The following is a 14,800-nucleotide window of genomic DNA, read 5'->3' as shown; positions in this document are numbered from 1 at the left end:
TAATAATCAAAATCTACCAAGTAACTAGTAACTAAAGTTGACAAATAATTGTAGTGGAGTAAAAGTATAATATTTGCCTCTGTGGTGTAGTGGAGTAAAAGTACTGGAAATTGGAAATACTCAAGTAAAGTACAAATACCTCAAAATTGTACCTAAGTACAGTACTTGAGTACATGTACTTAGTTACTTTACACCACTGGCCAGTTGTCCAGGCAGGGAGACCAGGCCAGGACCTGTACAGTAGTTCAGGGCCTTTTTTTCAGCTTTATCTCATGTGAGATTGGACCATTTACCGTAGTGAATTATTATTATTATTTTTAACCAATTTATTTTGGCAATATTCACATTGGTTGTGATTGGACAAACAAAACACTTTGCCTCACGGTCATCGACTTATAATGAACGTAATAGATTGTACTGGTGGACATTGACTGTGATTCTCACAATACTTCACATTTCTGTCGTAGACCTGTATTTCCAAGCATCCTGTTGTTTGCTTGATTCCCAAGGAAGCCACTGGATTCCATTTCAGTACGGCATCCTATATTAAAATTGCTACTCTACTCTAGTGAAACTTTATGGTCTTTGATGCATTTACTTTATTACGTTTTATGCATTTTGAAGTCCAGCTGAAAATGGTCCCTGGAGAAAACAAAATTAATATTTCCATAACTTTTTAATCACTCATTGATGTTTTGCCAATGTTGACTAAATTATTCAACAAATCTCACTAACATTTTGTTGACTAGAAATGTTAACGCAAAATCTAAAAACAAATCCGTCAATGGGGAAATGGAACAATTATGTTTATGTGTGATATGTGACCGTTAGTCTGGGAGGCATTGCGTCAGAGCTTGGACAGCAGGGGCGCGGCCACTGCGTTGTGATTCAAATCAACAGCCAATGAAGAAAAGGGGGCGGGATCCACATGCACTGGGTGTTGCATCTAAATAGGATCGACGGGAAGCAATTTCCCCTTGAGAAATTGCGGCCGCCATTGTTGTGTACTGCTGTTTGCCTCTCGTCGGACTTTTTAGACGAGTTGCACAGCTCTCAGACCGGTAAGAGGCGTGTCCGCTCAGATTCTGAGCGTAAGTTACATCCCGCCCACAAATACCAGGGCTCTGGTCCAGAAGTTCCTCGCCGAGCTGGCGAAAACTTCTGGGAACTCAGATTATGTGACCGTAGCAGCTATGAATAGACACTGATATGTATTGATCCTTTAAAGGGATAGTGACTTTTTTCGATCGATTAGTCACACCATGGAGACATGGAGGATATTTTTTTAGTTTTTGTCGCATTCCTAAACCAATAATTTGATGACCGGCAGCGGTTCCGGTAGGAGACACAAAGAGCCTCCTTTGTATCTCCTATCGGAACCGCTGCCTACCGGTCTGCTGGTCATCAAATTATTGGCTGAGTAATGCGACAAACACAAACAAATACCCATGAATTCAAGTCTTCATGGGGTGAGTAATCGCTAGATTTTTTTTTGGGGGGGGGGGGGGGGGGGGGGTGAACTATCCCTTTAAAATATTAAAGAACCATCATCCACTGTATTACAAGCAGTACAGATACTGGCCTGTACCTTTAAGACCGAAAGGTGGGGCAGGGCCTCATGGGTGGGCTGGGCAGATAGGATTTCTGATTCTGCCCCCTTTGCCCCTTCTTACCCCTCTGTCCTGTCAAGGGCCCCTTGACCATTGGTGGAGTCTGCCAGTCGCGCAGTCAGTCTTTTTTTTTTTTTCAATTTACTGCTGTTTTTATTGGTCGACAGTATGGGGGGCAGTGTTGATCTGAGCCTATCCGGTGGCTGGAGGAAATTATCCTTTTTTCTTTTCTGGCGTCTCTGGAGTGTGACGTGACAGTGTCTGTCATTCAGGGACCATCAACTGGGGGTTTCCCCCCCGAGTTTCATTCACTCGCTAACTCTCAAGTAACTACATCAACAACATGTGTGCTTGTAGATCGTCTGTTTTCACCAAATGTTCACCTAGTTTTGTAGAATGTTTGCCTATGACACGCCCAGAATAGGGACACTAGAGCAGGGGTCTTCAACGTTTTCAGCCCAAGGACCCCCTAGTTGAGAGACAGATGAAGCAGGGACCCCCTCTATATTGTATACATTTTTTTGTTTACTTGGTCTGCTCTTTTTTCCCTCTACACTTATACCTCTTTGCCAAAAATAGCAGATCTACAAGCTCACAACGCCTCGCAGTGCGAGGCGTTGTGAGCTTGTAGATCTGCTATTTTTGGCTAAAGTTCTCGTCAGAATAGGGATCCTAGGGTTCAAGTTAAGGAAAATAATAATATATCACACAAAGATTTGGTGGACCCCCTGTAGTAACTCTGAGGACCCCCTAGGGGTCCCGGACCCCCTGTTGAAGACCCCTGCACTAGAGTTCATGTGGTTGAAGTTCCACCCATGACACACACACACACACACACACACACACACACACACACACACACACACACACACACACACACACACACACACACACACACACACACACACACACACACACACACACACACACACACACACACACACACACACACACACACACACACACACAGAGAGAGAGAGAGACCATGTTGCTTAGTAAAGGCTAAGACCACAAAGTTAATAGAGATACTCCTAACTTTAGCTATAACCTTATCCCAGCCCCACACTTGGCCCCTCACCCTAAACCTGGTCTCTGTCCAACTGGGCTTCTCCTTCACACGGCACCCTGCTGTGTCCCGTTACCCTAACCTCCAGTCTGTCTCACACACCCTTCACTCTCTACTTTTGTATAGATGCTGTACATTGTTGTCTCCGCCAGGCCGAAAGGCATGGCGAGAGAGTATGTTTTGCACCCTGTCCGTCCGTCCGTGTGTCCGTCCGTCCTGTCCGTCCGTCCTGTCCGTCCGTTAGCAGCTAATCTCCGGCACCGTTGGCCCGGTCGCTGTGAAACTGTGCACACACACTCCCTGGATGCCAATTCAGAACCTCTGCCCCACATTTTCAGATGGGCCTGTTATAGCGCCACCAGGAGGCCGATTTGTGCAAAACCCATTTTTTGATAGTACTCCTACAGATTTTATCCAAACGTCATGCAAATCGGTATACAGTATCTCTATAGTCATGTGATCAACACGGATCTTGAACAAAATGCCTGAAATCATGAACGCAGCTTGCCATTTTCGTGCAATTTCACACACACATTCCCACTAGGCCGAGGAAGAAATGCCACCCTTTTCACATTGGCCTGTTATAGCGCCACCAGCAGGTCTAATTTAGCATAACGCGTTTTTCGAACAAAATGCCTCAAATCATGAATGCAGTGTCCGATTGCCATGAAAGCCCTAAGAAGAAATGGCACCCTTTTCACATTGGCCTATTATAGCGCCACCAGGAGGTCACAATAATGTACCTGACCTGGCGGAGACCTGTGCTCCAAGGAGCACTTTTTCTAGTTTCATTTGTATAGAATTTTTGTAATTGTTTGGGGTATCTTGCAGGCATCCCCCGAAGGGGCACATTAAAGCTGCAATGTAACCTTTTTTTGTGATTTAAATTAAAAATCCAATCTGTATGGTACAGTATGTTGATACAATGTAACAAACACAGTTGCGGTGGTTGTAGTTGGACTCCCTGCTCTTCTATTGAGACTTTCAGATCCCGTGGTTGGGTATGACCCAGGGACGTTGAGCGGTATATTTTTTATTTACTTTAGTTAACTAGACCATTGGTTCTCAAAGTGGGGTCCGGGGAACCCCAGGGGTCCGTGAGGGAGTCCCCAGCTAAATGATAGATAGTTATGACCTTAGGAACCAAATGGACCCTTATGGGTCTGTAACTCAGAGAGTGTAAAAATGTGTACACTCTCAGAGTTAAATTAACATTGATTTTACAATATAAATTGGGGTCCCAGAGATAGAAATACCATTAAATGGGGGTCCGTAGCCAAATTCATGTAAAACTGGGGGTCCTTGAAATTAAAATGGTTTACCCTGACATATCTTTTCAAATGGGGGGTCCGCGGACTAATAACTGTCAATTTGGGGGGCCTTGACATGAAAAAGTTTGAGAACCACTGAACTAGACATAGTTGCAACACACCAACAACGTGCAGTTTGTCGTTTAACATTCTTCAGATAGCTAAGCAACCATTTTGAACTCTTTTGTGATAGAAAGCTTTTTTTTACTTTGATTGGCATTCACAACGTGATGCGATCATGTGTCGCTACGCTAGTTTGTTCTTAAAAAGTTATCCATGCCTAATGATGTCGGATAAGAAAGGCGTACAGTCTTCCTGTTGTGCTTGCTTAGCACATCAACATCACCTCCTTCCTCCATGGTAAACTGTCCTCTCTACGAGTGTGCCGTAGGCTTTTTCTCGCTCTCTTTGCTCATATATTCCTCGTCGCGTTGTGTGCTGAACATAGAAGATCTACAAGCGCATAACACGTCGAGTCAGCAACGCGTTATGGGCAGTGGTGGAAAAAGTACTCAAATTCTTTACTTAAGTAAAAGTACCAATACTGCAATATAAAAATACTCTGTTACAAGTAAAAGTCCAGAATTCAAAATTTACTTGAGTAAAAGTACAAAAGTATTGGCATCAAAATGTACTTAAAGTACCAAAAGTAAAAGTACTAAATATTTGAAAATAGCAGATCTACAAGCTCACAACGCGTCGCGATGCGACGCGTTGTGAGCTTGTAGATCGGCTATTTTCAAATAGCCTAGGTATAAAATAAAGTGGTTAATGTATGTTTTATAATATCATAGTTTATATCTGAAAAGTAACTAGTAACTAAAGTTTTCAAGTAATTGTAGTGGAGTAAAAGTACAATATTTGCCTCTGAGATGTAGTGGAGTAGAAGTAAAAGTATTGGAAATTGGAAATACTCAAGTAAAGTACAAATACCTCAAAATTGTACTTAAGTATAGTACTTAAGTAAATGTACTTAGTTACTTTACACCACTGCAAGCGCATAACACGTCGAGTCAGCATCGCGTTATGGGCTTGTAGATCAGCCGGTGATTGGGCCACTAGGCCGGTATTCAGATGATAGACAAGCCAGTGGGCCAATGGGATGTCTCTCTGCGCTGTGTGGGCCGGTGCTATTCAAGGATTGGCCATTCCAGATGAGAGACAAGCCAGTGGGCCAATTACATGAGTTATATTTACTTCAAAAACTGGAACGAAGCCGATTACCGTAATTACCAGTGGCCGGCGGGGCATGAAAAAAATGCATGTTTTTTTAACGGCCGGCCTGGTTCGGCCTGGAATGGACCGGCCGTTCGGGAGTCGTCTCACATTTCCCAGTGGCCAGCACGTCCCTGGTATGACCACTGCTGGTTGACAAGAGGTATTAGGCGTGAAACTGAAATGGAAATTAACTGGTCTTCCCAAACGTGCTCCTTGCTCAACCGTAACCATTTAACACTCGCATAGAGGACCTGGGTTTGAATGCCAGATAGGACATAGGAGAGTTACGGACTGCTCCTTTAACCGTTGCAACTGTTGTCTACACTAAATCTCTTTGCCAAAAATAGCCGATCTACGAGGCTTGTAGATCTGCTATTTTTGGCTTATGTCCACCCCCCCACACAGACACACACACCCACAGAATATGGATGCTGCAGTTCAAGTGGTTTACGTTTTCCTTGTCTATGAAAATGTTCCACTTGTGGAGTATTCTTTGTGGGCTTAACGTTGAGACACTGTATGGAACTGGACCCTTCGTCCCTTTTGTAGGGTCTGCGGCCAGCCTGAGAAAAGGGGGACAGCGTGCATGGATGCCATGCCAGTGTGTGTGTGTGTGTGTGTGTGTGGGGGGGGGGGGTTCACGGCGGTAAGGGAAGTCCCCCTGGTCCCTGCGTTGACCATGGGGGGCGGGGGGGGGATTAAGGCGGTGGCAGGTGGCCCGCGGTGGAGCCGGAGCCCCGGACATATGTGTTCCAAGTTAGTCATCTGATCAGATTATAGCACGGCGACCTTGTCCCACCACAACAACATCCTGACCGGCTGACAAAACCAACTCATCCTCCTCTCTCTCTCTCTCTCTCGTACATTTCTCCTCTTCTCTCTCGTCATCTATCTACCCCATGTTGTTCAAGAAGTTAATGACTTTTATTACATTTATTACAAGAAGCTTGTAACCACTTATAACCTTTACATGCTTCAGTTGACACGGGGTCCACCAGGGGTCTTTACCTGGTCCCCGTCCCTTTTTCCCCCAAAACAAATAGCAGATCTATCTGCTATTTTCAGTGAATGTTTGCCTATTTACTATCCCTATTATGACATGGATGCATGCACAGGGTTCATGTGGTTAATTGTATTGCTTAACCCATTGATACCTGGAACGCATCTGTGTCACTTTAGATGTCTTTGGCTATTCAAAAATAGCAGATCTACAAGCTCATAGCGCGGTTTTTTCCAAAAACGTATGATTTAAAATTTTTTTAAAGAATCGCCTCAGGTCTTAATGGGTTAATGTACAGTAGTCATTTAGCTATAAGGCTAAGTTATGGCAAAAGTTGAATTATGGTTCAATATCCACATCACAGACATTTTGTCTGTTCAGCTCTTAGGCAGAAGAATGTGCTTGTTTTTAATCAATCTGTGTTTCATGATACCACTTCCATTCTGCAGCAGTAAACACCAATAACCTGTACGATTACAATAACGTTTGTCCTTAATTTGTTCTTACAGTAGTAGATGCACACCGGTGTCATGCATTGAAAATAGTCGATCCACAAGCTCACCAACAATAAAATCAAGTATAAATGAGGCATAACAGTCCCCGAATATATGTATATTTTTAAAGTGAACATTTTTTAAACTCAAAACTTTGCTTCTGGGGGTTCCTGGAACAAAATATTTTGAGATGGGGGTCCGCAGCCAAATACATATCATTGACATGAAATGGTTTGAGAACCACTGATATAGAGACATAATCTTTGCAATTGTTGACTACAGCTATCTATTTATTTCATGAATGCTTTCATGGACAGAGGGAGAGGACATCGTGTGCTGTGGCAGGATACCTTTTGTCTCTATACGTCTGGGTCTTGGGCAAAAAAAGGAAATGGAATATCATGTGGAATGTTTGACTATACATGCTGATTCCAGCTTTGAGTTGTACTTCATTCATGGCATTGGTGCCATCATGTAATGTAATGTCTTTCTTTTCCGATGTAGCCCTATTCTTCCTTTTTTTTTTACGACCGTCTTCCTCTTTCCCCGTAAACCCTGTTGCCACTTCCTGTTTGGTCGTAGTTTAGAGGCCTTTTCCTGACCTCTAGAAACTGCTTTGTTTTTTTTGTCGAGTCAGGGAGTTTGGCAGCTTAACAGAATGCAGAAGTCAGTGAAGGAGGGAGAATCCGTGCCACAACAATACTGTACAGTGGACACACGTACACACACACACAGACACAGACACAGACACAGACACAGACACAGACACAGAGACACGACACGACACACTAGCACTCAGTCAGAGTCAGTATTAACACTTCAGCCGTACAAGGAATTCACATAGAACAACAAAGCACATAGACATAACATAATCAGATTTGATTCATCAACATGGATGATAGATCAGACAGCAGAGTATATTAGTACATATGTTAATGCATGACTACCAACATGCAATATACAATGACTACCAACATACAATATACAATGATATACAACACCTCAGTGTGGTGAAGAATTTTTTTATTTTTACAAAACACATTTTTAACTCTTCTCGGAATCTTTGCTTCCGAGGGTCCTTGGAACAACATATTTTTTAGATGGGAGGGTCCGCGGCCAAATACATATAATGTCTTGACATGAAAACGTTTGAGCACCACTGATATAGCAACATACCAGAAAACTGTTTAGAAAACAATAAGACATTTGTTGAATTGGCCTCAGGTCATTATGGGTTAAGTAATTCACTGTTTTCTATCATGGTTTTTCGATCAGGGGTTTTCAACTGGTGGTCCGTGGACCACTGGTGGTCCCGTGAAGGTATTGCATGTGGTCCCTGACCATGCATTTAATGTAGGAAAGTGAAGATTTGTATTTTATCTCATTCAATCGACCACTAGTTGAGAAACACAGTGCACTAAATGACCTGGTGACGTATGATGACGCGTCAGTCAGTTACTGGGAAGTCGGATGTCAAGGACTTCCACAGAAATGAGAGTTAGAATCTCAAGGGAAACCGCACCGGGTTGCCTGGTTGAGGAAATGGCTATTAGGTTATTAGGAAATGTCCCCGTAATCAATTGCATGTGTCTGCTTGCTCATACAGCTGCCATGCATCAGTTTACATGAGTTTAATATGGAAGGTTAAGAGAACAGAACAAGGGCAACCATGGGAAAGGAATAGATCAGTGGTTCTCAATCTTTTTTTGAGCTCTTGACCACTAGCATATCTCAGTTAAATGATGACTTTTAAGGGCTTGATTTAATTCACCTCGATTTAACAAATTCAATTAAGCCCTTAACCCATTAAGGCCGGGAAAGCATCTGTGTCATTTTAAGATTTCTTTGGCTATGCTCAAAAAATAGCAGATATACAAGCTCATAAGTGCCGCGCTATGAGATTGTAGATCTGCTATTTTTGATGCTACTCAAATCTTTGCATTTGGGGAGTCTATAAATGTTTTCTAAATCCTAACAGTTTTTTTTTTTAAATGTATGTTTCTATATCAGCGTTGCTCAAACTTTTTCATGTCAAGGACCCCCAAAATGATATGTATTTGGCCGCAGACCCCCATCTCAAAATATGTTGTTCCAGGGACCCCTCGGAAGCAAAGATTTGAGTTAAAAATGTTCGCTTTAAAAATATATATATATTCTCAAAGATTCGCAAACATTTTCACGTTTTTTCAAAAATAGCAGATCTACAAGCTCATAGCGCGGCAATCGAGGCCCATATCCCCCCCTCCCAACACAACAGTGGTCCCCAGGTTGATTCTCAGCCAGGGTGGTGGTCCCTGGTTTATAAACAGTTGGTTTAATCTACACCCCTGGTGTAGATTATTATTATATATATTATATATACTCTATAGTGTTTTGTCTTGTGTATTTCATGGTGCAGTTTCAACTGTAACATCAGACAATGACCGCCGGACACGGCGGTCAGTGGTGTAAAGTAACTAAGTACATTTACTCAAGTACTGTACTTAAGTACAATTTTGAGGTACATTTCATTTTACTGGGGTATTTTCAATTGTCTGTACTTTTACTTCTACTCCACTGCATCTCAGAGGCAAATATTGTACTTTTACTCAACTACAATTATTTGAAATCTTTAGTTACTAGTTACTTTGCAGATATAAATTATTACATTATAAAACATACATTAACCACTTTAATCCTATTTTATACATAGGCTATTTGAAAATAGCCGATCTACAAGCTCACAACGCGTCGCATTTGTGAGCTTGTAGATCTGCTATTTTCAAACATTTTAGTACTTTTACTTTTGGTACTTTAAGTACATTTTGATGCCAATACTTTTGTACTTTCACTCAAGTTCATTTTGAATTCTGGACTTTTACTTGTAATGGAGTATTTCTACATTGCAGTATTGGTACTTTTACTTAAGTAAAACATTTGAGTACTTTTTCCACCACTGCTGTAACATCAGACAATGACCGCCGGACTACCAATGTCCTATTGTCGGTAGTCCAGACTGTGATAGTACAGCATCCTGCATTGTATACTAACAGGATAACAGCGTACTGTACTGTATGCTGTAACAGGACAGTGAAGAGGCACAAAATGTTCAAATAAACATTCAAATTGTTGCTAGTGGTGATGTTCCCATGGCTGGAACCAGTGCTGTAAAGTAGCTAAGTACATTTACTCAAGTACTGTACTTAAGTACAATTTTGAGGTATTCTTACTTTACTGGAGTATTTCCAGTTTTTGGTACTTTTACTTCTACTCCACTAGATCTCAGAGGCAAATATTATACTTTTACTCCACTACAATTATTTGAAAACGTTAGTTGCTAGTTTTTTATTTTATTATATTATTATATTATTTTGATTATTATTATAAAACATATATTAACTACTTCCATCCTATATACATTGCGGCCCTTTGAAAATAGCCGATCTAGATCAGCTATTTTCAAAATATTTTTAAACAATTCATATATTTGAAAACTTATGAAATGAATGATAAATTCTGCCTGATGAGTACTTTCTACTTTTGGTACTTTAAGTACATTTTGATACCAATACTTTTGTACTTTTACTCAAGTAAATGTTTTATTCCGGACTTTTACTTGTAACAGACTATTTCTACATTGCAGTATTGATACTTTTACTTAAGTAAAACATTTTAGTACTTTTTTTCCACCACTGCCTGCATTGTATACTAGCAGGATAACAATGCACTGGACAGTGAAGAGGCGCAAATTTTCAAATAAACATTCAAATTGTTGCTAGTGGTGATGTTCCCATGGCTGGAACACCCACAAAGGGCTTGCATGCAGTGTTGCCAGATTCTGTGAGAGAAACGAGCAACCAGGTCTAGGAAAACGAGCCCAAAAGAAGCGACTATGGGCCACATGAGCGCTTTAACATATACATCAGCTAATTGAAAATAGCAGATCTACAAGCTCACAACGCGTCGCGATGCGACGCGTTGTGAGCTTGTAGATCGGCTATTTTCAAATAAAATCTTGCGGGGAAATTATAATGAGCAGATCTGGCAACCCTGCTTGCATGTGCTGGACAGGTGAGCAGCCATAAAGCAGAGAGAGACACATGGCTCCACTGTGGCCTTCTAAAAATACACAGGTCTATTTTCAGATATATACAGCTTACTGTAACAAAGAGATGGATGGTCACTACAAGATCTAGTGAGCGTGTAGATCGGCTATTTTTGCCACGTGACACAGACAGTGCAATGCAAACTATAAGATATCAGAGAACTGGGGTTACGAAAGTAACCTTATGGATTAAAGGGACAGTTCACCCTCAAAATGACTTTTTTTCTATCGATTAGTCACCCCATGGAGACTTGAATTCATGGATTTTTGTTTTTGTTTTTGTCGCATTCCTAAGCCAATAATTTGATGACCAGCAGCGGTAGTTCCAGTAGGAGACACAAAGAGTCTCCTTTGTGTCTCCTACCGGAACCGCTGCTTACAGGTTCGCTGGTCATCAAACAAAGTATTGGCTTAGGAATGCGACAAAAACGAAAAGATATCGATGAATTCAAGTCTCCCATGGGGTGACTAATCGATAGAAAAAAGGTAATTTTTTGGGTGAACTATCCCTTTTAAGAGGTTAAGGAAGAAAGTAAAACATCAATAATGCATATAGAAGTGTGAATGAAATTCCAGCAGTTTTGTGGTGTATTTGAAGTGTGTGTTGTCTTTCTCAGGTTATGCAGAAGCTGGGCAAAGCAGATGAGACCAGAGACACGGCCTTTGAAGAGCTGGTGGCTAACTTCAACAAACAGATGGTCAGAACGTCTTAACTCTCACTTTCTATGAACTCAGTACCAGTGGTGTTTAAAGTAACTAAGTACATTTACTCAAGTACTGTACTTAAGTACAATTTTGAGGTATTTTTTAGTTCAGTGGATTTCCAATTTTTACTCCGCTACAAGCAAATATTGTACTTTTACTCCACTACAATTATTTGACAACTTTAGTTACTAGTTACTTTGCAGATATAAATTATTATATTATGAAACATACATTAACCACTTCAGCCCTATAGTTTATACATAGGCTATTTGAAAATAGCCGATCTACAAGCTCACAACGCGTCGCATCGCATTGTAGATCAGCTATTTTCAAACATTTTAGTACTTTTACTGTTGGTACTTTAAGTATATTTTGATACCAATACTTTTACTTTTACTCAAGTAATATTTTGAACACAGGCCTTTTACTTGTAACAGAGTATTTTTAGAATGTGCATTGCTACTTTTACTTAAGTAAAATATCGGAGTACTTTTCCCACCACTGCGCAGTACCTTTTCCCACCACTGCTCAGTACTAGACATGTTTTTTGTTCCCCTTCTTCCTCTTTACGGAAATGTACAGTAGGCCTATGCTATTTTTTTTTATCATAATGTAATATGCATGGCTGCATGCATTTCCTGTGAAGCATATTGAGTTTACATGTTTGAGAAATGATGGGGGCAAGTATAGGGGTCCGGGACCCCCATGGCTTCCTTGAGGAGGTTCCAGGGAGTCAACATCAAAATCGGTTTAAAGGGATAGTTCACCCACAAAATGACACTTTTTTCTATCGATTAACACATCCCATGGAGACATGAATTCATGGAGATTTTTTTTTGTCGCATTCCTAAGCCAATCATTTGATGACATTAGCATCTTTCTGCCGGTCAGTGGTGGAAAGTGACTAAGTACATTTACTTAAGTACTGTACTTGAGTACATTTGTGAGGTATTTGTACTTTACTTGAGTATTTCCAATTTCCAATACTTTTACTTCTACTCCACTACATCTCAGAGGCAAATATTGTACTTTTACTCCACTACAATTATTTGAAAACATTAGTTACTAGTTACTTTTCAGATATAAATGATTATATTATGAAACATACATTAACCTGACCACTTTAGTCCTATTTTATACATAGGCTATTTGAAAATAGCCGATCTACAATGCGACGCGTTGTGAGCTTGTAGATCTGCTATTTTCAAACATGCTAGTACTTTTACTTTTGGTACTTTAAGTGCATTTTGATACCAATACTTTTGTACTTTTACTCAAGTAAATTTTTAATTCCGGACTTTTACTTTTTACGTAATAGAGTACTTCTGCATTGCAGTATTGATACTTTTACTTAAAGGGATACTTCACTTTCACATAAAATAAACATTAAAAAAATATATTAAAAAAAAATGAAAGAAGTTATGGCAAAATAAAGCCCCCCTCACACATTAGTAGGACACTCTAATGCATGAGGGGGCCGTGATTTTTCCATTACTTTTTTCATTTATTTTTAATATATTTTTAAAATGTTTATTTTATGTGAAAGTGAAGTATCCCTTTAAGTAAAACATTTGAGTACTTTTTCCACCACTGCTGCTGGTCATCAAATTATTGGCTTAGGAATGTGACAAAAACAAAAAGAAACTCCATGAATTCAAGGCTTCATGGGGTGTGCAATTGATAGAAAATAAGTCATCTTTTGGGTGAACTATCCCTTCAACCACTTTAACCCTATTTCATACTTCAACTATTCATAGTTCAATATAGGATCTAGAAGTTCACAACTCGTCTTGAGGCGGCGCATTGTGAGCTCGTAGATCAGCTATTTTGGAATACTTTTTGAAAAACTTGTTTTAACAACACAAATGTCTTATGGGGGTCCCTAGCACACATACCTATTCATTTGAGGGTCTTTGACATGAAAAAATGACAGGAACAACATGACTCTTGCTCACACATGTGTGTTTTGCGTGTCCAGATGGAGGGCACTAAATTGCAGAAGGACTTGAAGGCTTACCTCGTAGCAGTTAAAAGTAAGAATCTATCTGGTCTGTGAGAGTGTTTTGTGATAAGTATGTTGCCTAACAGTCTTATGGGCTATTTTGTCATGTGTCTGTGTGTGCCACGTAGGGCTGTCACGATTACAAATTCAACACACTCACCGCCAAAGGGGAGAATTCTCCCCTTTTCAGTCAATGGTGTTTACCGCCAAAGGGGAGAATTCTCCCCTTTTTTATTATTTTTTTAAATTTTGTTTTTGAATTTCTAAAATGTTTCTCTAATTTTTGAGTATATATTTTTTTTCGTTATTCACAACGAATTAGGAGATATAAAATAAAAATAAATAAAAAATCCATTCACTTCAATGTTAAAAAATAAACAGACAAATAATTCAATTTTTTTCTATAAAAAAATGATTAAAAACCCTGGCAGTGGGTGAGTACATTATGATTAAACTCTGGCAGTCAATGTGACCTGGAACGCATCTGTGTCACTTTTTGATTTGAGCTAAAATGCATTATTTTACACTTTGGCTATTGAAAAATAGCAGATCTACAAGCTCACTACGAGCATGTAGATCTGCTATTTTAGAAAAATCGCGATTTTACACATTTTTTGAATATATATTTATTTTTTAAGCGAACATTTGTAACTCAAATCTTTGCTTCTGGGGGTCCCTGGAACAAAACATTTTGAGATGGGGGTCCGTGGCCAAATACATATACATGTTGGGGTCTTTGACATGAAAAAGTTTGAGCACCACTGACATAGCAACAGGTTTTTTTTTTAAACTGTTAGGATTTAGAAGACATTTTGTTGAATCGGAAGCTCGGGTCTTAATGGGTTAAGTTGACGATTAATTGTCACTCAAATAATTGCGATAAACGATTTAATTGTGTGTTTGGCCATTGAACATTGGAACATTATGAAGCCTTTTAGGCTTCATAATCAAAAAATGCACAGGGCAGATATGACAAATAACTGAATTATGCAAAGAAATTATTGACATATTTTATTTTTTTGCATTGTATGCATGTAAAAATAGCAGAAATAGCTGATCTTTAAGCTTACAACGCATCACGTTGTAAGCTTGTAGATCATCTATTTCTGCTTTTTTTAATATTTGAAAATGTGTGACAAAGTTTCAACGTGGAAAACGATGATGACGATTATGCAAAATGAATTGCGATTATAAAAAATCGTTTAGATTTATTATTTTTTTAATTTTTTTTTACAATAATAATAATCAGGCATGCAAACAGCCCCGAGGTGAAAAGGGTGACAACATGCTTTTTTTCCCGGGTCAGGTGTC

At 39.8% G+C, this 14,800-nt stretch overlaps 1 protein-coding gene across 3 annotated transcripts in view; it reads left to right on the top strand.

Annotated features, from left to right (window-relative positions):
- bin1b (bridging integrator 1b) overlaps positions 1–14,800 on the top strand; it is a 44,236-nt gene that overhangs the window by 10,275 nt on the left and 19,161 nt on the right. For all 3 annotated transcript variants that reach the window (XM_080422658.1, XM_080422657.1, XM_080422659.1), the window contains 2 exons: positions 11,400–11,480; positions 13,466–13,520. In XM_080422658.1, coding sequence (XP_080278784.1) covers positions 11,400–11,480; positions 13,466–13,520 — 136 coding nt within the window. The remainder of the gene's footprint in view (positions 1–11,399; positions 11,481–13,465; positions 13,521–14,800) is intronic.

Source organism: Gymnoscopelus braueri, assembly GCF_963280865.1.
Source record: "Gymnoscopelus braueri genome assembly, chromosome: 24".
In the NCBI taxonomy this organism is placed as follows: Eukaryota; Metazoa; Chordata; class Actinopteri; order Myctophiformes; family Myctophidae; genus Gymnoscopelus; species Gymnoscopelus braueri.
The sequence above is the reverse complement of the archived record's forward strand: the minus strand, read 5'-3'. Positions and strand labels throughout refer to the sequence as shown.